At 44.0% G+C, this 23,198-nt stretch overlaps 1 protein-coding gene across 1 annotated transcript in view; it reads left to right on the forward strand.

Annotated features, from left to right (window-relative positions):
* The window catches only part of LOC141022777 (uncharacterized), a 33,829-nt gene extending 23,945 nt beyond the window's left edge, over positions 1 to 9,884 (forward strand). Inside the window, exons 4-10 of the mRNA XM_073499034.1 lie at positions 7,312 to 7,452; positions 7,552 to 7,730; positions 8,025 to 8,223; positions 8,344 to 8,400; positions 9,081 to 9,193; positions 9,380 to 9,541; positions 9,849 to 9,884. Coding sequence (XP_073355135.1) covers positions 7,312 to 7,452; positions 7,552 to 7,730; positions 8,025 to 8,223; positions 8,344 to 8,400; positions 9,081 to 9,193; positions 9,380 to 9,541; positions 9,849 to 9,884 — 887 coding nt within the window. The remainder of the gene's footprint in view (positions 1 to 7,311; positions 7,453 to 7,551; positions 7,731 to 8,024; positions 8,224 to 8,343; positions 8,401 to 9,080; positions 9,194 to 9,379; positions 9,542 to 9,848) is intronic.
* The last annotated feature ends 13,314 nt before the right edge of the window (positions 9,885 to 23,198 follow it).

Below are 23,198 nucleotides of genomic sequence, written 5' to 3' on the forward strand. Positions count from 1 at the left end.
ACCAAAGAGGTCCATGTGAAGCAATTCGAATGGTCGAGTAGTGGTCATGATAGTCTTCGTTGGATGCTTAGCCTTGGTCATCTTTCCAGCTTCACAAGCTCCACACAAGTGATCCTTGAGGAATTTGACATTCTCAATGCCAATGACATGCTTCTTCTTTGCAAGCGTGTGCAAATTCCTCATGCCTGCATGACCAAGTCGTCGATGCCATAGCCAACCTTCTGAAGCTTTTGCGAGTAGGCACACAGCCGGTTGCGGTCCTGTAGAGAAATCAACAATATACAAGTCTCCTCTCCTAAAGCCTTCGAAGACTCTAGAATTGTCAGCTTCCATAACCACAACACAACGATACTTGCCAAAGACAACTACCATATCAAGATCACAAAGCATTGAGACAGACATGAGGTTGTATCCTAAGGACTCGACAAGCATGACTTTGTCCATGTGTCGATCCTTTGTGATCGCAACCTTACCTAGACCCAATACATGACTTTTGCCTTTGTCAGCGAAGATGATATGCTTCAGATGCGATGGTGATAAGGGAGCATCAATCAATAGATTCTTGTCACCAGTCATGTGATTTGTACATCCACTATCGAGGACCCACTCAGTGGCTTTGGGTTGATCATCCTGCAGATGAATTAGTGCAGCTTACGAACTTCATATACTTCATCAATGAAGAATATGACATCACAATTCATCAGACCAATTTCATCAAGCAATGCAACAGTTAAAAACAGTATGAGGACGTGAGAAATGAAAGTTCATTTCTTCATGATTAGCCTGCGTCCTTTCAGGCACTCTTCAGGTCTCCAGCAAATTCTTCAGACGTTTGAGCACGTCTGGAGACCTGACCCTGCAGAAGATATTAGTTCTTTTTCTTCACCACCCACATCTGAAGGGGTGGCAAAGAGTTCATCACTCTGCGAGCTCCATACAAAAAAGGTGGCATAGAAGCCAATCCATTTCGTTTCACATAAGAGAGGTTAGGGTAAGCATATGAATAAGCAGAGAAATTCTTCGAGGACTTATGAACATAATGATTAGAAGAATAATGCTCATATTCATAGCCCTTGGCTCTTCCCTGCGAAACAGAGTTGTTAGCATGATGATGTTCATATGAGGACTTTGATCCTCTTGAGGAATATGATCCATGTGAGGAATTTGGTCCGTATGAGGACTTGGATCCATATGAAGAATTTGATCTGGGGTTCCTATTCTTCACAGGTGGTGTCATGAGGACATTCACCTGAAGACTTTCAAGGCACCTTTTGGGGACCCAGATTTTCTTCATAGGGGAACTGTTCCTGCAGTCAGTGCCAACATATCTAGCAAATACTTCACCATTCTGATTTTTAAACAGTTTGTAGATGGAGTCAAATGACTCATCAGAGGAATGAGAAGATTCACATGTAAAGCCAGATAAATTAGATGGATCAACTAGAGGTCCCTTTACAGCAACCCATGAGGTTTTGGGATACTGCTCAGGCTTCTAATATGTACCATCAGCATTGAGTTTCCTCTCAAAGGCAATACCCTCTTTCCTAGGGTTCCTGTTGAGGATTTGCTTTTTAAGCACATCACAAAGAGTCTGATGCCCATTGAGGCTTTTGTACATGCCTGTCATGTACAATTCCTTCAGCCCTGCATCGTTAGTGATACTAGCAATGTCCTCAGATGAGGAATTAATGATAGCAAAGACAGTTGAGGAATTTGTAGCATCAGAAGCATTTGAACATTCAGGTGAAGAATTAGCAGATTCACGCTTAATGCATTTCAAACATGGAGGAACAAATTCTTCCTGAGCACCGCTGATTTGTTGAGCAAGTAATGAATCGCGCTCCTTCTGAAGATCTTCATAACTCACTTTTAGCTTCTCAAGATCTTGCTTTCTTTGAAGAAATTCATAAGAAAGCTTCTCATGATCAGATAAGAGAGTGTTATGATGACCTTGAAGGTTGTCAAACCTAGTCTGAAGTCTCTGAAGATTTTCAGTCAAGGTTTTAGTGCGATCCATTTCTTCACCCAACATATCATCACTTTTGTCTAGCATGTTTTGAACCTTTTCAAGGGCCCTTTGTTGTTTCACAGCAATATTAGCAAGTTTAGAATAGCTGGGCTTAAGGTTTTCATCAGATTCATTTTCACTTGATTCAGATGAGGAATATTTGGGTACCTTGGCACCCTTTGCCATGAAGCAGTAGGTGGGAGCGTAGTCATCATTGCCTTCATCAGCCTTGTTGGTGAGGTCATTTTCTTCAGTGTTGAAGATAGACTTGCTGACGAATGCAGTAGCGAGGGCTAGGCTCGCCACACCGGATTCGGAATCCTCAGATGCCTCCTCTTCCTCATTTTCTTCAGATTCCGCCTCAGAGTCCATTTCCTTGCCAATGAATGCCCGAGCCTTCTTGGAGCTGCTCTTCTTGTGAGATGAAGACTTTGAGGATTTTGATGATGAAGATTTTGAGGATTTCTTCTTTTTCTTCGCATCATCAGAACTGTAATCCTTGTATTTCTTCTTCTTTTATTCCTTTTTCCACTGAGGACAATCTTGAATGTAGTGTCCTGGTTTCTTGCATTTGTGACAAAGCCTCTTCTTGTAGTCACTGGATGAGGAATCATTGCTCCTTGAGGGTCTTCCAAAGCGACCACGTCTTGAGAACTTCTGGAATTTCTTCACTAGCAGTGCTAGATCATGGCTCAGTTCTTCAGGATCACCAAGGCTGCTGTCAGAGTCTTCATCTTCAGACTCAGAAGCTGCCTTGGCCTTCAGTGCACGTGATCTGCCATAGCTCGAACCATAGAGATCTCTCTTTTCAGCAAGCTGGAATTCATGAGTATTTAGCCTCTCGAGGATATCAGCGGGATCAAGTGACTTGTAATCAGCACGTTCTTGTATCATCAAAGCCTGAGTATCAAATGAGGAATCAAGCGATCTCAATAATTTCTTCACCACCTCATGGTCGGTGATGTCAGTGGCACCAAGTGCTTGAAGCTCATTTGAGATGTCAGTGAGGCGATCGAAGGTTTGTTGAACATTTTCATTGTCGAGTCTTTTGAAGCGGTTGAAGAGATTGCGAAGAACATCAACTCGAGAGTCACGCTGAGTTGAGACTCCTTCATTCACTTTGGACAGCCTATCCCAGATGAGCTTAGCAGTTTCCAAAGCACTCACTCTTCCATACTGTCCTTTGCTCAGATGGCCACATATGATATTCTTCGCTGAGAATCGAGTTCCTTGAATCTCTACACATCGGTAGCGTTCAGTGAGGGTGAGACAGAGGGAACACCATTTTCCACAACATACCAGAGATCATTATCACTTGCCTCAAGATGCATTCGCATCTTATTCTTCCAGTAGGGGTAGTCCGTCCCATCGAAGGTAGGACACCCAGCAGAGACCTTGATCATTCCTGCGGTCGACATAACTAAAACTCCAGGCGGTTAAACCAAAATCACACAGAACAAGGGAATACCTTGCTCTGATACCAATTGAAAGTGCGTTATATCAACTAGAGGGGGGTGAATACGCGATTTTTATGAATTCTTCACTGAGGAATTTGTGGGTGAGGAAATTCCTTAGCGAAGAACTACTTGCAGCGGAATAAGTACTCAAAAGTATGCATAGCAGAACACAAGCATAGTCATCATGATGAAATGAAGACAAGCACAGAGTACAGAAAGCGTAATCACAGGATGAAGACAAACAGACTGAGGAAATTGAACTGAGGAAATTGAGAAAGTATTCAGTCAAAGTCTTCAAACACAGATATGAACAAGTGCACAACACAGTTATGAGGAAATGAAAGAGTTGAGGAAATAGAACTAGTAAGCTCGGTGAAGACAATGATTTGGTAAACCAGTTCCAACTGTTGTCTCAGTTGTACATCTGGTTAGGGCGGCTAGGTATTTAAACCTGAGGACACACAGTCCCGGACACCCAGTCTTGAACACACAGTCCAGGACACCTAGTCCTCACCGTATTCCCCTTGAGCTAAGGTCACACAGACCTCGCCCAATCACTCGTGGTAAGTCTTCAGGTGACTTCTGAACCTTCACAAACTCGATCACTCGGCAATCCACAATTTCCTCTTGGATGCTCTAGACCTTGACGCCTAACCGTCTAGAAGAAGCACAGTCTTCAAAGGTAACAAGTGTCGGATCCACACAGGATCAATCTCTTCAGTGATGCTCAATCACTTTGGGTTTGTAGGTGTTTGGGTTTGGGTTTTTCCTCACTTGATGATTTTCGCTCAAAGTCCTCGGAGGATGGGATGCTCTCAAATGACAAGTGTCGGTTTCTCTCGGAGCAGCCAACCAGCTAGTGGTTGTAGGGGGCGGCTATTTATAGCCTAGGGAGCAGCCCGACATGATAAGACATAAATGCCCTTCAATGATATGACCGTTAGGTGGATAAGATATTTTGGGACAGCTGGCGCGTAGCACAGCAACGGTCGGAAATATGAGGCTCAAATTCCTCAGGGCTATCATGTTCCTCACTGTGTAGGCAATCCGCACTGGCGAATTCCTAACTCCTCAGTCAGAACAAATTCCTCAGAGACCAGAAGAGCTTCGTCTCTGTCACTGAAGAATATGACTGAACTGTATGAGATTTCCAATGGCTTCACTCGAAGGGATTGGTAGGTGTAGGATTTTGAGTTGAGCATCACATGGAAATTTTTCCTTAGTATTTCCTCGACCCCCTTTAATAGTACGGTGTTTCCTATGACTCAAGAAAGAGAAAATTAAACTATGAAAACAAAAGTCTTCACGCTTCATGTTCCTCAAATGAATACCAAGTCTTCAAGGTCACACCAATTTCTTCACTTTCAAAGTCTTTAGAAAGTCTTCAGAAATACCAAAGTCTTCAGTTGAAGAACTTCATTTTTAGGGGTCGACTTTCTCTGTAAATATCAAACTCCTCATAGACTTATAGACCTGTGTACACTCATAAACACATTAGTCCCTTAACCTATAAGTCTTCAATACACCAAAATCACTAAGGGGCACTAGATGCACTTACAGTCTATCTTCTATGGGCGTTTTTTTTAAATTACAACTCTCGTTCTTCTCATGACTTTGCTGGATCGAGTTGTAAACTTAAACTCTATGGTGGCCTGATACTTTTAATGTGTTCTTCTGCATGCTTATTCCTCGTTAATGTTATTGCACGCATGCTGAATTACATCAGTCACCATATTTCATCATGCATTTCAAATTCTTCATATTATATGTCAAATGCGTGTATGAATTACAAGATATAGGAGGAGATCTCCATGATTCAACTCTTCAAGTGTGCGTTGCTTCAAAAGCAAATTCCTCACTATGCACATCTTCAGGGGGAGTTCTTCTATATCTTGCAATCAAATTCCTCAATATCAGTATTTACACTTCATATGTTTATCCCCGTTGAAAACTTAACCTATATTGTCATCAATCACCAAAAAGGGGGAGATTGTAAGTGCATCTAGTGCCCCTTAGTGATTTTCGTGTATTGAAGACTTATAGGTTAAGGGACTGATGCGTTTGTGAGTGTACACAGGTCTATAAGTCTATGAGGAGTTTGATATTTACAGAGAAAGTCGACCCCTAAAAATGAAGTTCTTCGACTGAAGACTCTGGATTTCTGAAGTTTTTCTGAAGACTTTGAAAGTGAAGAAATTGGTGTGACCTTGAAGACTTGGTATTCATTTGAGGAACATGAAGCGTGAAGACTTTTGTTTTCGTAGTTTCATTTTCTATTTCTTGAGTCATATGAAACACCGTACTGTTAAAGGGGGTCAAGGAAATACTAAGGAAAAATTTCCATGTGATGCTCAACTCAAAATCCTACACCTACCAATCCCTTCGAGTGAAGCCATTGGAAATCTCATACAGTTCAGTCATATTCTTCAGTGACAGAGACGAAGCTCTTCTGGTCTCTGAGGAATTTGTTCTGACTGAGGAGTTAGGAATTCGCCATTGTGGATTGCCTACACAGTGAGGAACATGATAGCCCTGAGGAATTTGATACTCAATTTTCCGACCGTTGCTGTGCTATGCGCCAGCTGTCCCAAAATATCTACCCACCTAACGGTCATATCATTGAAGGGCATTTATGTCTTATCATGTCGGGCTGCTCCCTAGGCTATAAATAGCCGCCCCCTACAACCACTAGCTGGTTGGCTGCTCTGAGAGAAACTGACACTTGTCATTTGAGAGCATCCCATCCTCCGAGGACTTTGAGCGAAAATCATCAAGTGAGGAAAACCCAAACACCTACAAACCCAAAGTGATTGAGCATCACTGAAGAGATTGATCCTGCGTGGATCCGATGCTTGTTACCTTTGAAGATTGTGCTTCTTCCAGATGGTTAGGCGTCATGGTCTAGAGCATCCAAGAGGAATTGTGGATCGCCGAGTGACCGAGTTTGTGAAGGTTCGGAAGTCACCTGAAGACTTACCACGAGTGATTGGGCGAGGTTTGTGTGACCTTAGCTCAAGGAGAATACGGTGAGGACTGTGTGTCCTCAGGTTTAAATACCTAGCCGCTCCAACCAGATGTACAACTGAGACACCAGTTGGAACTGGTCTACCAAATCATTGTCTTCACCAAGCCTACTGGTTCTATTTCCTCAACTCTTTCATTTCCTTATTACTGTGTTGTGTGCCTGTCATATCTGTGTTTGAAGACTTTGACTGAAGTCTTTCTAAATTTCCTCAGTTCAATTTCTTCAGTCTGTTTGTCTTCATCCTGTGTTATCCTGTGATTACGCTTTCTGTACTCTGTGCTTGTCTTCATTTCATCATGATGACCATGCTTGTGTTCTGTTATGTTTACTTTTGAGTACTTATTCCGCTGCAAGTAGTTCTTCGCTAAGGAATTTCCTCACCCGCAAATTCCTTAGTGAAGAATTCATAAAAAACGCCTATTCACCCCCCCCCCTAGTCGATATAACGCACCTTTAGGGAGCTTCGGTTTTGTTTGTGGAGAAGAAGGATGGGACCTTGAGGATGTGTGTTGATTATCGTTCTCTGAATGAGGTAACCATTAAGAATAAGTATCCTTTGCCTATGATAAATGATCTGTTTGATCAGTTGGAGGGAGCTACTGTGTTTTCTAAGATTGACCTTCGTTCTGGTTATCATCAATTGAAGGTTCGTGAGCAAGATATTCCAAAGACTGCTTTTACTACGAGGTATGGGTTGTATGAATATAATGTTATGTCATTTGGATTGACTAACGCTCCTGCATACTTCATGAATATGATGAACAAGGTGTTTATGGAGTTCTTGGATAAATTTGTGGTTGTTTTCATTGATGATATATTAGTGTTCTCCAAGAATAAGCAAGAGCATGAGGTGCATCTGCGTTTGGTAATGGAGAAACTGAGGGAACATCAGCTATATGCCAAGTTCAGCAAATGTGAGTTTTGGCTGGATGAGGTAGCATTCCTTGGACATGTTGTGTCAGGTAATGGAGTTGCAGTTGATCCATCTAAGGTTGCTGCAGTTAGAGAGTGGGAGACACCCACGACAGTTGGAGAGATTCGCAGCTTTTTGGGCCTTGTAGGTTATTACAGGAGGTTTATTGAGAACTTTTCCAAGATCGCAAAGCCTATGACTGAATTGCTGAAGAAAGAGAAGAAATTTGTTTGGACTGATGAATGTGAAGCCAGTTTTCAGGAGTTGAAGCAGCATTTGGTTACAGCACCAGTCTTAACTCTGCCGGATATACATAAGGACTTCCAGGTATATTGTGATGCTTCTCATCAAGGACTTGGGAGTGTTTTGATGCAGGAAGGTAAAGTTGTTTCATATGCTTCATGTCAGCTTAAGAATCATGAGCATAATTATCCTACACATGATTTGGAGTTAGCCTCAGTTGTGCATGCCTTGAAAACTTGGAGGCCATATCTTATTGGTAATCATTGTGATATATTTACTGATCATAAGAGCTTGAAGTATATTTTTACTCAGAAGGATTTGAACCTCAGGCAGAGGAGATGGTTGGAGCTTATTAAGGATTATGATTTGAATGTGCAGTATCATCCTGGTAAGGCTAATGTTGTTGCTGATGCATTGAGTCGTAGGAGCCATGTTAATGCAGTTAATATTGATAATATGCCACCCGAGTTATGTGAACAGTTCAGGAATCTCAGGTTGGAGATGGTTCCTAAGGGATATTTGGCAATACTTGAGGTAAAGCCTACTTTGCTTGACAGGATCAGAGAAGCTCAAAAGGGTGATAAGGAGATTGCTGAGATAAAAGAGAATATGGCTAAAGGTAAGGCAGAAGGTTTCCATGAGGATGAACATGGAGCCATATGGTTTGAGAAGCGTATTTGTGTACCTCAAGATGCAGATATCAGGAAGTTGATTCTTCAGGAGGCGCATGATTCACCTTATTCTATTCACCCAGGTAATACTAAGATGTATTTGGATTTGAGGGAAAGATTTTGGTGGCCTAGCCTGAAGAGGGAAATTGCTGGATATATTGCAACATGTGATGTGTGCCAGAGAGTTAAAGCAGAACATCAGCGACCAGCAGGTTTGTTACAACCATTGCCTATACCTGATTGGAAGTGGGATGAGATTGGTATGGACTTCATTACAGGTTTACCCAGGACTCGGTCAGGTTATGATTCTATTTGGGTAGTCGTTGATCGTTTGACTAAAGTTGCTCACTTCATCCCGGTAAAGACTACTTATACCAGTGCTCAGCTAGCAAAAATTTATATGTCTAAAATTGTTTGTCTGCATGGAGTTCCAAGGAAGGTAGTGTCTGATAGAGGTACTCAGTTCACATCCAAATTTTGGCGTCAATTGCATGAATCCTTGGGCACCAGGCTGGAGTTCAGTACAACTTTCCATCCACAGACAGATGGGCAGACAGAGAGGGTAAATCAGATTTTGGAGGATATGTTGAGAGCTTGTGCTTTGGACTATGGGTCCAGTTGGGATGATAATTTACCTTATGCAGAGTTCTCATATAATAACAGTTACCAGGCTAGTCTGAAGATGGCACCATTTGAGGTATTGTATGGTAGGAAGTGCAGGACACCATTGATGTGGGATGATAGCGTCAGTTCTTTGGGCCAGACTTGATCAGAGATGCTGAGGAGAAGGTCAAGTTGATTCTTGACAGGCTGAAGATAGCACAGTCCAGAAAGAAGAGTTATGCAGATGCAAAACGTAAGGAGGTGACATATGAGGTAGGAGACCGTGCATATCTTAGAGTTTCACCACTTCATGGAATTAAGAGGTTTGGAATTAAAGGTAAGTTAGCACCACGCTTTGTGGGGCCTTATAAGATCTTGGAGCGAAGAGGAGAGGTAGCTTATCAGCTGGAGTTGCCAGAATCCTTGTCTGGAGTTCATAATGTGTTTCATGTATCTCAGTTGAAGAAGTGCCATGCAGAGATGATGGATGTTCCATTGAGGGACACGGTGCCACTTGAGGCAATTCAGTTGGAGAGTGATTTGACATATGAGGAGAAGCCTGTTAAGATTCTGGAGACAGCAGAGAGAGTTACTCTCACCAAGACAATCAAGTTATGCAAGGTTCAGTGGAATCATCACACAGAGGAGGAAGCTACCTGGGAACGAGAGGAAGATCTCAGGCAGGATCACCCACACCTATTTGCTAACCAGCCCGAATCTCGAGGGCGAGATTCATCTTAAGGGGGTAGGTTTGTAACATCCCAATTTTCCTAAATTAGGATGTTATTAGATCATTCATATGCATATCATATTTTTATTGCATTATTTGTCTTTCTGCAATATTCGAATCATTATGCAACTAAAGGCAATTTATTGGAACGGAGATAACATGACTTCTCCCCTGTTTTAAAATGTTCATAATGTGCAGAATATTATTTCCAGTTCATTTGATACGTTCTGGTAATTTTTGCAATCTCCAAAATATTTTATTTGTGTGTTATTTTACTGTTTGTGTGGCCTTTTGCATCAAAATGAATTTCTAAAATTGCATTAGTATTGGAACTAGTGTTCCTGTAGTTTATAGCTATAGGGCTATTTTTACTGTGTGTCTAGATATTTTTATTTAGATTTTATATTGTGTATGTTATTTTATTTATTTTGTTTTCTACTGTTGTCTTCATTAAAAAAAGAAAACCGTAGCGCAGCGCACCGCGCGGCCCAGCAACCGCGGCCCGGCCAACTGCCAGCCCCGCAGCCTGCTCGCTCGCACTCGTTGCCGAAGCAGTACGCCCGCACCTGACCCGCATCGCTCGCCCGCGCCCGATCCACCTCGCCCCAGGCGCTGACCAGCAGGCCCTGCACCCATCCCCTTCCTCCGGTCGGACCACACGCGCCTCGCACGCCCAGCCGAGGCCGAGCCGGATCGACCTCGCGCTCCTGGTCCATCCCGTGTCCACTAGAGACACCGCACGCGAGGCAAAGCCCTAGGGGAGACCACGCAACCCCTTCCCGACCCCTGTTGCTGCCGACGCTTTGCCCGAGCTCGTTTTGGATCTCGGGAGAAGCTCCGCCGACCGCCGCCGTTCGCCGAACGTTTTCGCCGCCGTAAGAGCATCTCCAGCCACACCTCCTGCTCCACTCGATTCCCCGCTCGAAGCCTCCCTCGCCTAACGTCTTTGTGTTGCCGAAAACACAGCAGAGAGAGAGGAACACGCCGGCCGACTTCACCGGAGCTCGACGGAGTTCGCGACGCCGCCGTCTGTAGAGGACGCCCCGTCGCCGTACTCACCACCACCACCTCCGCCACTCAACGCTGCACCCGTCCGTCCCTTCGTCTTCGCCGGAGAAGCGCCGCCGCCGATGCCCGAGACCACCGCCGCCGTCCTCTGCTTCTGGTGAGCACACGCACCCAGCCAATCATGGGCTGACACGTGGCAGTTCGCTACAGGAACAGCACATGAGTTCACTACAGTGCCCAGGAGATTTCTGTTTCTTTTTGTTTTTCACAGATTTTCATCCAAAAATCAACTAGCTATATCTTTTAGTCTATAGCTCCAATTTAGGTAATTCTTTTTCCTGTGCACTCACAAAAATCACCACATTATCACCGTACCAACTTTGCACATGTTTGCACTATTCAAATTTGAATTCGTTTGAAATTGAATCAAATCTTTCGGAGGCCATAACTCTCAAACCGTTTGTCGGTATTAAGTGATTCTTTTTGCGTTGTGACCGTAGTGCTTTTTAGGTGATCTTATGCTGCTGTTGTTGAGTTTCAAAAATGTGTTTCTTGCTGTTGGTTTTATTTTGGTTCTATTCGTGTTCCGATGATTGATTTGTTGAATGGTGTGAAACGTGTAGATTGTCCAGAGTGCGACGCGAGCTATTGTCAGGAGTGTGACTTTCTGAACCAGAACCAAGGCAAGTTACATGTTGATCATCCTTTACCTATTGTTTTCTGTGCATGTAGTTATATCACACTATGAATATATGCATGTATAGGATTATTATATTATTTTGCTATGCTGTTGAGCTATCTTCCCGTGTTTTGCAAATCGTGGTGGTTGTAGTTTGCTATGCTTTGTAGACGGGGGTAGTTCGTGTATTCATTGAGCTTATGTGAGGATTATAAATATAACAAATTGAGTAGTAATTAAGGACTTAATTCACCTCTGGGCGGAATTGGTATTGAAGGGTGGTTTCAAGAACATCATGGTTTATACCCTCTGAATGTAAGTGGACGGCCGCCCAGGCTCAAAAAGATCAGACAGGCTTAGTGACTAGTAGCTTCCATGCGCAACCACTAGCTAAATGGGCTCTGGCTTAGTTGAGTAGGTTGTGGGATCCTCGCCCAGGTAAGCTCGCAGATGTAGATATGAGTAGGTGTACCGGCTGCCGGGGGTGGAGGTGACTGCTTCTGAAAGACTTCGTCTCAATCTTCGGGTTGAGTCTAGTGGGTAAAGTGTGCAAAACTCTGCAGAGTATTAAAACTAATCATGATTAGCCGTGCCCCCGGTTATGGGTAAATTTGAGCGACTATGCCATTACAGTTGTTGGATGATCTTGACAGATGTGACACTTAATAAATTTGTTGGGCAACTTAATAAAGGGTAGGTTGGAGTTGATTTTTTTGCCAACTCAACCTTGCGTATATAATTGTAGTACTAAAAGAACTAAATAAAAAATTGACTATTAGGTAGTTATGAGGAAAAAATCAGCTTTCTGCAAAAATAAACCCTCAAGCCTTCCTTTTGATATACTATGCATATACATGTAGGTCTGCTTTATTATTACTCCTGTGTAACTTGCCAATACATTCAAAGTATTGACCTATATGGCTGCAACGTCTCATGTTGCAGGATATTCAAATGAAGAGTAAGGTACCGTTAGGGTCGCGAGTCTGCACTCAGCATCGCCAGTGGGCTATGATGGGACTCATCATTATTTTCTGCTACTTTCTGCTCTTTCATTGAATAAAGCTAGCCAAGTGCCATGCAGATTGTTTTATTTTATATACTCTGGATCATACGTTGTAATAAATGATGCACTTGCTATTCTGGTATTCATCTATACTGTGTGTGCTAGCGAGTTCGATCCAGGGACTAGCACGGTAAGCACAGAGACTCAAATCCTTCGAGGTTTGGTCGTTACATCTGTGATCCCATCTGGAGGTCTTTTCGGTACTCTGTCGGAGGGGGAATCGATGACGAAGGGCTTCTACATCATCCTTGTTGCCCTACCGATGACGCATGAGTAGTTTACCACAGACCTACGGTTCCATAGGTAGTACCTAGATGGCTTATTCTCTCTCTTTGATCTTCAATACCATGTTCTCCTTGATCTTCTTGGCGTTCTATCCGATGTAATCTTCTTTTGCGGTGTGTTTGTTGGGATCCGATGAATTATGGGTTTATGATATTAATGGAGTCTTTTATGAACTTTATTATGCATGATTGTTATAGCTTTGTATTTCTCTCTGATATATTCATTTGGTTTGGCCAACTAGTTTGATTTATCTTCAGTGGGAAGCTGCTTTGTGATGGGTTCAATATTGCGGTGCTCGATCCCAGTGACAGAAAGGGAACAGACACGTATTTGTATTGTTACCATTAAGGATAAAACTTTGAGGTTTATTCATATTAGTTGAGTTTACTTTGTCTACATCAAGTCATCTTGCTTAAGACGTTACTCCGTTTTTATTAACTTAATACCCTAGATGCATGTTGGATAGCGGTCGATGGGTGGAGTAATAGTAGTAGATGCAGGCAGGAATCGGTCTACTTGTCTTGAAGGTGATGCCTATATGCATGATCATTGCCTTGAATATCGTCATAACTATGCGCTTTTCTATCAATTACCAAACAATAATTTGTTTACCCACCATATGGTATGTGTCCTCTAGTGAAAACTATGGCCCCTGGGTCTACTTTTATCATATATAAAACATAAAAAAATACTTTGCTGCACTTTTTCTATTTTATTTTACTTTATCTTCGCAATTTATTATCTACCACTATAAGATTTAATCCTTGCAAGTAATCGCCAAGGGGATTGACAATCCTCTTGTTTGCGTTGGGTGCAAGTATTTGATTTTGTGTGTGCAGGCGTTGTTAACGAGGTTCTGTGTGGTTCTCCTACTGAATTGATAACCTTGGTTCTTAACTGAGGGAAATACTTATCTCTACTGTATTGCATCATCATGTCCTCGTTGAAGAAATCCCAACGCAACTCACAAGTAGGAGTGAACCCCGGTCCTTGCTGGCGGTAGGGATCTTGCTTCGTTTTTATGTGTTGATGTGAGTTCATTTAGGGGTTTTGTCCTGCTTACGAAGACGAGGCGAGAGGTAGCTTAATAAGGTTCTATTTTCTTAGCCCCCATTCTGATGATGTGTTTAGAGCCATCAGAGGGCTTGTGGACGTGTGTCTCTGGCGGATCTCACAGGATTCGGCCGGTGTTTGTCTTTAGTTGATCTGTTTGGATCCACTCCTTCTTCATGTTCATTCAAATGTCTACATGTTGAATCCTTTTGATCTATAATTCTCGAGTAAATAGCATAAAACTACTCGTTTACAGGCTAGGGTTCCAAAAAACTACTACTTTTTAATTTTTCTCAGAAACCTACCAGTCACGCGGTCCGCTGTTCCAAAAAACCCAAAACGCTCGTGACTAGCGATTGAACCGTTTTTCTGACCGCCTGGACCCACATGTCAGGCCACGCGCGCTCACGGCGCGGCAATTGACGGCTGTTAGCCCGTGCGGTCCGGTCGGAACCAGGGTAAATACCCCACCCTGCTCCCACTCGCTGCTCGCTCTCTCCCCTGCTCCCACTCCCCTGCTCCAGTAGCTCACGAGCTCGCCGCCGCTCGCCGTCTTTGAGGTCGGTCGCCGTCGACCTCCTTGCCGCCATGCCTTCCTGGAACGACGAGGAAACGAGCTCGGAGGAGGAGTGCGAGGTCGTCAGCATGGACATGGGACTGATGGTAAGTTCTCCTTTGCCACCTAGGGTTAGGGTTATGGTTAAATGCTAGTAGGCCTAGGCTACAGCCATGGATCTTGCTTAGTTTAGTGTTGTTGTTGTCTTTGTGGAGTTCTCTGTGATATGTTTCTTGATTAGTGAGGGTGGGGATTGAGCTAACCTAGGGTTCATCTCTGTACAGTGTTAGGGTTCATGCTGATTTGGGGATTTTTTCACTGTTTAGGGTTAATGAACAGTGCAAGTTGATTGTGGTATTGAGTGGTGATTGAAACCATTGTTCTTTTGGTTGCAGGAGGAACCAGACACCATTGTGGAGCCCCTTTTCTGTGGCCAACTTGAGCTTTCTGAACCCAAGTGCATTCTGCACCAAATGAGGCATGTTAAGCGTGTTGCTTTTGAAGGCACTGTAACAGGAAGGCGTTTCTATGGCTGCCCAGTCCAGGTTAGATATTGATGTTCACTGGCCTCAATTGAAGCAGCAGTTTGTTACTGATATGAAAGTCACTAATGGGTTTTTGTTATTTTGCAAACTTAATCATGGCATTGTAATAACTTATCATATCTTCATAGTTAGAAAATTTCAAGTTAATCATGGCACTGAAATTAGCTAGTACTCCACTTGCACTAACTTATCACATTTACAAATGCAGGCAAATGGTGTGAATTGTGGTGTTGTAGAGTGGGTTGATGGGCCCTGGCCTCCAGTTCTTCAGAGATGTTTGTCCAAGCTATGGGAAATGTTCCATGACCAGAACTGTGGAAGGGTACTTGACAAGGAAAAGTTCGAGAAGGAGTTGGCCAAGGTTAAGAGTGAACATGAAAGGGAGTTGCCAAAGCTTAAGATGGAAAATGACAAGCTTTGCATTGAGTACACCAAGCTTGTTGATGATGTATCCAAGATGTTTGATTGGTAGGATGGTAGGGTGGACAAGAGGGTGTACCAGAAACAAGTGGAGGAGGAAGAACTTGAGAAGAAGAAGGAGTTAGAGGAGAAAGCTATGTTGGAGGTGCAGATGGAAAATCTCAAACTTGCAAAAGAGCATAGGTGCATTTTGCAGAGCCAAGCTGATATCATCAAGAACACCAGGAAGGCTATGAAGGATGTTGAAGTTGACAGAGATATTCTTAGGAAGGAGAAGGAAAAGCTTCAGCTTGTTGTTGCTGAGCTGCTGAAAGATGGGTATGGCAGCAAGGAGAGTTAGAGCAAATCAAGGCCATCCTTGAGTCATGAAGTTGTTGTGATATGTTGGTGAAGTAAGTACATCCAAGGCCTGTATATAAGGATGTGGCCTAACAGTCTGAAGTGATTATGGGTGTACATTTTGGGGGAATGTGAAGTTAACCTAGTGTTTGGCCATGCATTTGAACTCTAGTTTCTTATGTAAGAACCTTATTTCCTATGTTCTTAAGTAAGTTGTAATGGATCACCTATGCTATTAAGTGTTGTAATGGATCTCCTATGCTATTAAGTAGTGGAAATGGATATCTTATGCTACTAAGTACTGGGAATGGATTTTCTATGCTATTAAGTTCTCAAATTGATCTTCTATCTTTTATATGTTATTTGTTAGCCTACATATATTATTTGTGTGGGTAACTGGGCTTAGTGGCCCACTAGTGGCTGACCAAATGCAACCCTAGGCCTACTAAAACCCAACCCCATCCATCTATCAATATAAACCCCTCCCCACCCCCCACCCTTTCCCAGTGACTCCACCAGCCGCCACCCAAAAGAAACCCTAGAGATGGATCCTGACATGGGAGATGTCACAGAGGAGGAGGGGGAGGCTGTGGAGGTTAGGGCAGCAGCAGCACAGAGGAGGAGGAGGAGGAGGAGGCGCAGGCAGAGGGCACTAGAGGCGGCCCAGGTTGAGCAGCAAGAGGAGTTCAACCGCCGATTCTCCGAGAAGGTACTGGAGAAATGCAATGATGAAGAACTGGAGCTGGTTTTCACTGGTGGCAGGGGAAGGACATTCATGCAGATCATTAGCTGGGCAAGGGTGAGGGCAGTCATGGCTCCCCATCCAGCTACTAGGGCGAAGTGGGTTCATTTCTTCGAGCGTTATGACTGATGAATCTATGTATCTACCTTGCTATCTATCTTTCTATCTGTAAGTCTATTTGAGAGAGAGTTGTGGTACTATCTTGGTGTTCTATGTAAGATCTGGTGTTTGATGCTACTCTGTATGAATGTATCTATGTATTTATGCTACCCTTCCGAATGAATGTATGCTACTCTTAATCAATGGTTTGTAATATCATGACTGAATTAACTGACAGAATCAACACTGACAGAATCGGCACTGACTGAATTAACTGACAGAATCAACACTGACAGAATCAACACTGACAGAATCAGCACTGACTGAATTAACTGACTGAATCAACACTGTCTGAACTGACTGAATAGTAGTTATTACAAACCATGGTAGTTCAACTGACTGAATATCTGTGAAACAAATTAAAGTATAGTCATTACAAACCATAGTAGACCCAAATCCATCCATATTTATTCACTGACAGAAATAGAACCATGCCAAATGAACTCAACTGACATGTTAGTTACCACTTGCATAAAAGTAGTCTTTCAGCCTCCCACTTGGCTTCCTGGTCCTCTTTGACCCCTCCTGGAGAACAGTTGAAGTTGATTGCCTTGGTGCAATGGATGTTCTTCTCTGGGCACTTGAAGATCTGGTGTTCTTTGCTGGAGAAGTTGTAGATGATATGGTGTTCTTAGCAGGAGAAGAAGTGTTAGTCCTGCTCCTCTTAGCTGGTGGTGCTTGTGTTGTAGCTGCTGGAATAGTTGAAGCAGCCCTTTTTCTTGCCCTAGAAGTAGCAACTGGAGTTGGTGAAGGTGCAGAAGGTGTAGCTCTTGCTGTAGCTGGTCTTGCTTCAGGTGCAGTAGCAGCAGGTACTCTTGGAGGCCTCTAAGCATTTGTAGCCATAGAAGAACCAGCTTGAGAGTAATTTGCTCTATTTTCCTACACAATTAAGAAACATTGTAAGAAAATGAACAATGAAATGAGACAATGAAATGAAATGAGACATGGCCTCAAATGACCTGGTGCTTGTTCATCCTCATCTAAAACTTAGGCTTCAAAGGGTCACCACAATTGTTGAACCTATGCCCTTGCTTCTTGCAGTTGCTACATGTGACAGTACCAATTCTTGAGGTATCCTTTTTTGCTGGCACCTCAAATACACCTTTCCTCCTGGCAGTTTGCTTTTTGCCCTTCTTTTCTTTGAACACTGGTGGAGATATGTCATGTCCAGGTGTATGAGGCCAGTGGTCAGGACCTGGAACTGGGAAAATTATATGCTTGTATGTTTCACAGTACATGGGCTTTTTGAAGAAGTCATTGACAAAGTCTTCAGGATGTAGCTTCACTTTCTGCATTGCAGCAATGGAATGACTGCAAGGCACAGCAGTCATGTCCCACCTCCTACAGTCATATGTATGGTTGTTCAAGTTAACACAATATGTGTTCTCAGAGCTACTAGTCACCTGCCAGATGCCTGGACCTGCCATGTATGCATCACAATACTTAGCCCACTTCTTGCCTTCTTCTAAAAAATTTGAGTAGGTTGGTGTGATCTCCCATCTACATGACTCTGTTTTCTCTCTGGTTTTCTGAACTTGATCATCAACTTTGTTCTTATGCCCTCCAGCATAGTCCTGATTGGCTTGTTCCTAACATCCAATATCATTCTGTTGAAAACTTCACTGAGGTTGTTAACAACAGGTCAGTTTTGCAAACAGTATCCATTTTATATCTTGCCCATGTATGGTATGGTATCTATGACAACCACTGCCAAGCTTCAAAACTTTCTTTCTTCAAATTTTCCATCCCTTTTTCATGACCACTCTTAGTGAAGGAATGGGCAGCCTGATCTAAGTGTTTCTTGAGTTCCTCCCCTCTAAAACCAGCAGATTGAAAGTTGGCATATATATGTCTAAGATAGAACCTCTATGGCGAGTCAGGGAATACAGCATTGATTGCATTCAACAATCCCTGTTAATTATGAATTAATGATGGCTTAGAATGATGGATAAGTATGATGGTAAGTTTAAAGTGTGGTGGTCATGAGTACTGGAGCACATACCTTTTGCCTGTCAGACATAATTGTGTACTTGCCAAACTTGTTCCCACTTCCAATAACAATTCTCAACTGTGTGAGAAACGATGTCCAGCTGTCTGTGTCTTCCTTGTCAACAACACCAAATGCAATGGGGAAGATGTTGGTGTTCCCATTCCTGCCAGTAGCTGCCAATATTTGTTGTCCAGTGCTGAGCTTGATGAAGCAACCATCTAAACCTGAAAATATGATCACATTAGTTGTAAATAACATGAATGCAACCATCTTAGATATATGTGTAAGGATCATGTACCTATAAATGGCCTGCATCCATTGAGAAAGCCCTCTTTGCATGCAAAAAGGCAGTAGAACATGTAGTGGAACCTGGGGGTAGGAGCTGGATTTTCTGGGTCCTCTTTGGTTGTCACTATGCATCTATTGCCTGGATTAGTATCTAGCACACACTGTAGATAGTCCCTTAGTCTGTGATATTGGAGTCTGTGATCTCCTTGCACAACTTCAACTGCTTGCCTCCTTGCCCTATATGCCAAGCTTTTAGGCACATGAACACCAAATGTTTTCTTTGTGTATGACATAATTGTCTCAACACCAGCTCCAGGGTTTGATCTAATGGTATCCTCACAAACCTTGGCAACCCAGTTTATTGTAACCTTGGTGCTCTCTCCACTTGCTCCACAAGTGTTATCCAAATTCATCTTCTTGATGCTGAAAGTAGACTCATTAGCTATTCTAGAGGCCACTATATAAAACTGACAACCTTGCTTTCTATCAGAGCACCAAGCAATAATCCTAGTTGGTTCATTTCTGTGATACTCAAAATTCCTAAGTGTCCTAACATGGAAATTTCTTAGTGCTTCTCTGAACTCCACAACATTTAGGAAGCACAAATGCAATGCAAACTGCTCATGTGCATCAGGGACTGATGGATCATACCACCTCCTCTCCTTCCTCTTCTTCAACCTTCTCTTCCTACCAGAAGGCAACCTTGGAACTTCTTCTTCATCACTAAGACCAAAATCACATGGAAAGTAGTATTCATCAGGTTCAGGCACCCAATCTTCAAACTTGGTGTGTTCAGGCTCACTGTGTGACTTGCTAGTTGGGCCTGGTTTTCTGACAGGATTAAGCTTCTTTGCTCCTTTCTCTGGTACAACTGAGGATTCTTCATGTTCAGAAAGGATTTGGTCTTCCTCCCAAAACTCAGATGGTTCTGAGTTTGCTCCACAATAGTGATCTGCAAGTTCTTCCTCTCCCCTAGTCTTATGGCTTGTCCCTGTGCCTGCCTCATCTTCACTCCTACACCAAGCCTTGTATGATATATTCTGCCCTTTGTAATCACCCCTAAAAAACTCAAAATCTGAAGAGGATTTGTCCATCTCATCTTCATCTTCATCTTCATCATGTTCTACTTCTACATCTTCTTCTTCTTCCACAACATTTTTTCCCTTGTTGAAATTACAACTATGTTGTGTGTTAAGATAGGGCTCCTCGGGGATTGCTGGTGCCAAAGTTGCATTATGGAGTGGATACAGGAGACCTTGTTGGGAAACACTATAAACAACAGGTTCACCAACATGATCAATGGGGATCTGCTCCTCAAGCATGATGTGATCCATGTTAACATCTGTTGGGCTTGGATCAGTAGGCTTTCTGACAGTCATGTTCAGGATCTTCTTATCAACAAACAAGTCAAGCATTTCCTCTAATGCCTCCTCACTATCCAGGACCTCCACCCCCTCCAAGCCCTTTCCCTCTTCCTTTACATAAGTCAGACAAGCATCCATTCCATAACCCTCCAACTCAGCCAATGCTAATATGGTTAGATAACTAATGTCTGAAGAAACTGAATACTTTCTCTCCATGTTATTCGCTCCTTGAAAATGTAGCCTCATGTCCCAAATCTCATCATCTAAGCTGTAGGATTAAATTGACAAACAATTAATTTTTAACTCACTAAAACTTAAAACAATGACCAAATGCACTGAACTTTCTTCTAATTACAGTGAATGCACTGACCAAATGAACTAACCAAATGCATTTTCTTCTGCAGTGACTTAACCAATAAAATAAAGTACCATGCCAAGAACAAACAATTACTAACCCTAGTTCTAAATTGAACTAAAGGACCCAGACATTTGTAATTTGAACTAAAAGTATGAAGGGCCCAGAAATTTCTTACCTCACTCCACCAAAGGATGAAGCCCAAGTGTGGCCGCCATCTGGATCCGCGTGGATGGACTTCTCCACTGCCCTAGCCGCGCGGACTGCCGGATCTGAGCTCGCCGGATCGACCTCAGCCGCGGGCGGTGATGGCTGCTGCAACCGCTGCGCCGGGAAGCTCGAGCTGCCTCACCCTGGGGCCACCTCTGGATATCCACCGCCCTCCTGGCCGGTGACGCCTTGGCTCAATAGCTCGCCGCCGACGGCATTTGGCTGCACCGCCGCCATCGCCCACCTAGGTCACTGCGGGGGAGAGGAGGGGGAGACGAGGGGGAGACTGAGAGAGAGTGCGGCCTGACCAGCTCCTTTCGTTCCGACCGGACCGCATGGGCTAACGGTCGTCAACGGCCGTGCCGTGAGCGCGCGTGGCCAGGTGGCCTGACATGTGGGTCCAGGCGGTCAGAAAAATGGTTCGGTCGCTAGTCACGAGCGTTTTGGGTTTTTTGAAACAGCGGACCGCGCGACTGGTAGGTTTCTGAGAAAAAATAAAAATTGGTACTTTTTTGGAACCCTAGCCTGTAAACTTGTCGGAGTAAATGGCCACGGGTAGCCTAACCGACTCCCGTCGCGCGGTCCGACTCCCCCTGTGTTACAAATATGGCAATTACACATAGCCGACTCCCCCTGTGTTACAAATATGGCAATTACACATAGCCGACTCCCCCTGTGTAACACCCCGGATATTATTTGCCATATTTGTAACTCCGACTCTTGCCATTTTCGGCTATGTGTTATGATATTCCCTCCGTGGTCGGGTTTTGTCTTTCGTTTTGTTTTTTGTCATGTCTTGCATTTTCATATCATGTCATCATGTGCATTGCATTTGCATACGTGTTCGTCTCATGCATCCGAGCATTTTTCCTGTTGTCCGTTTTGCAATCCGGCGCTCCTATCTCCTCCAGCGCATCCCTCTTGTTTTCTTTCGTGTGCGGGTGTCAAACTTTCTCGGAATGGACCGAGGCTTGTCAAGTGGCCTTATTACACCACCCGGAGACCACCGGTCAAGTTTTGTTCCATTTGGAGGTCGTTTGGTACTCCAACGGTTAACCGGGCATCCGCAAAGTCCATTTGTGTGTCCAGCAAAAACCCCCTCTAAAACCAGCCCAAAACCCACCAAACTCTCTTCCATGCTCTAGGTCGTTCGATCACGATCGTGTGGGCGAAAACCGCACCTCATTTGGAGCCTCCTAGCTCCCTCTACCTATAAATATGTGAGCATCCCGAAAAACGAAACGCAGTCCAACCCTAACCCTCGTCCCTCTCCGCCGCCGGACACGTCCGGGCGGAGCCGGCCGCGTCCACCTCCCGCGCCGCCGCCACGTGTCACGCTGCCGTACGCCGCTGCCGCCGAGGCCCGCCGGCCCGCCCGCGGCCCTCCCGGCCCACGCCGTCGTCGCGCCCCGCACGGGTCCCGAGCGCCCCGCCGCCTCCTCCGCCTCGCCCCGCCGCCTCCGTGCCGGCGCCACGCCGCCCTGCCGCGGCTCGCCGGCGCCCCTCGCCGCCGGAGCTCCCTCCGCTCGACGTCGCCCCTCCGGCCGCCTCCTTCCTCCTCGTCGCGTCCCGCCGGCCGCATCTCCTCCTCCGGCGTCGGCGAGGCCGAGCTCCTGTTGCTCCCGATCCAGATCCAACTGTGCGCGTTGACTTTTTCCCCGTGCCCGATTTTCTCCAAGTCCTTAAATTTTCATAGCATATGCCTCTGTTCAATAGTGCATAACTCCTTGCATGTAGCTCCGATTCGCGCGTGTAATATGTAAAATTGTTCGTCTCGCGATGCTCTACATTTTGTTCAATTTCACCATGTTCATTAGAGGTAATCTTGATGCCCAAATATCTGTTGGAAGAGGGCTAGTTGCTATTATCTGCTGGTTCTTAGCAGAACTTGGAGATTTGTCATTTTTGTATCATTTAATCTGTGCATCTTATGGGCTTGAGCTCTACATGTCTTTTGAAGTATGCCATGCCATCTTTCCAAGGGTGTATGCCATGTATTTTTTTGATCTCTGTGGTGACTAGCACAAGCATGCAAAGTAGGCCCCGTAATATTTCTGATTTCAGGGACTTAGTGATTTCTCCAAGTCTTTGTCTGCTGTTATTTTGTTGCCATGTAAACTTGATGCTACAGAGAGATCCATGCATATTTTGGAGATGTTCAGTAAGGATGTTTTGTAGCTATAGTTGTAATAGATCCATTCCTGCCCTTGTTTGCAATTATGGAGTGCCATAGCATGACTCAATCTTGCTCTACTTTTGCTATAAAATATTTCTGGCAGATTCTTAACATGATATTCATTTTTGCCAAGCTTATTGTAGTTGATCCATACATTCTATGCAATTGTTCTTGCCATGGATAGCTTCACAAACATTCCATCTTGCTGTAGGTGTGCTTGTTTTGTCATGCATTGCTCTGTAGTGAGTGCATCAAGCTCACAAAGAGGCCTACATATTATTATTTCTGCCATGCTCTGTTTTCTGCTAAGTCTGGA

Source organism: Aegilops tauschii, chromosome 5, assembly GCF_002575655.3.
Source record: "Aegilops tauschii subsp. strangulata cultivar AL8/78 chromosome 5, Aet v6.0, whole genome shotgun sequence".
NCBI classification, from domain to species: domain Eukaryota; kingdom Viridiplantae; phylum Streptophyta; class Magnoliopsida; order Poales; family Poaceae; genus Aegilops; species Aegilops tauschii.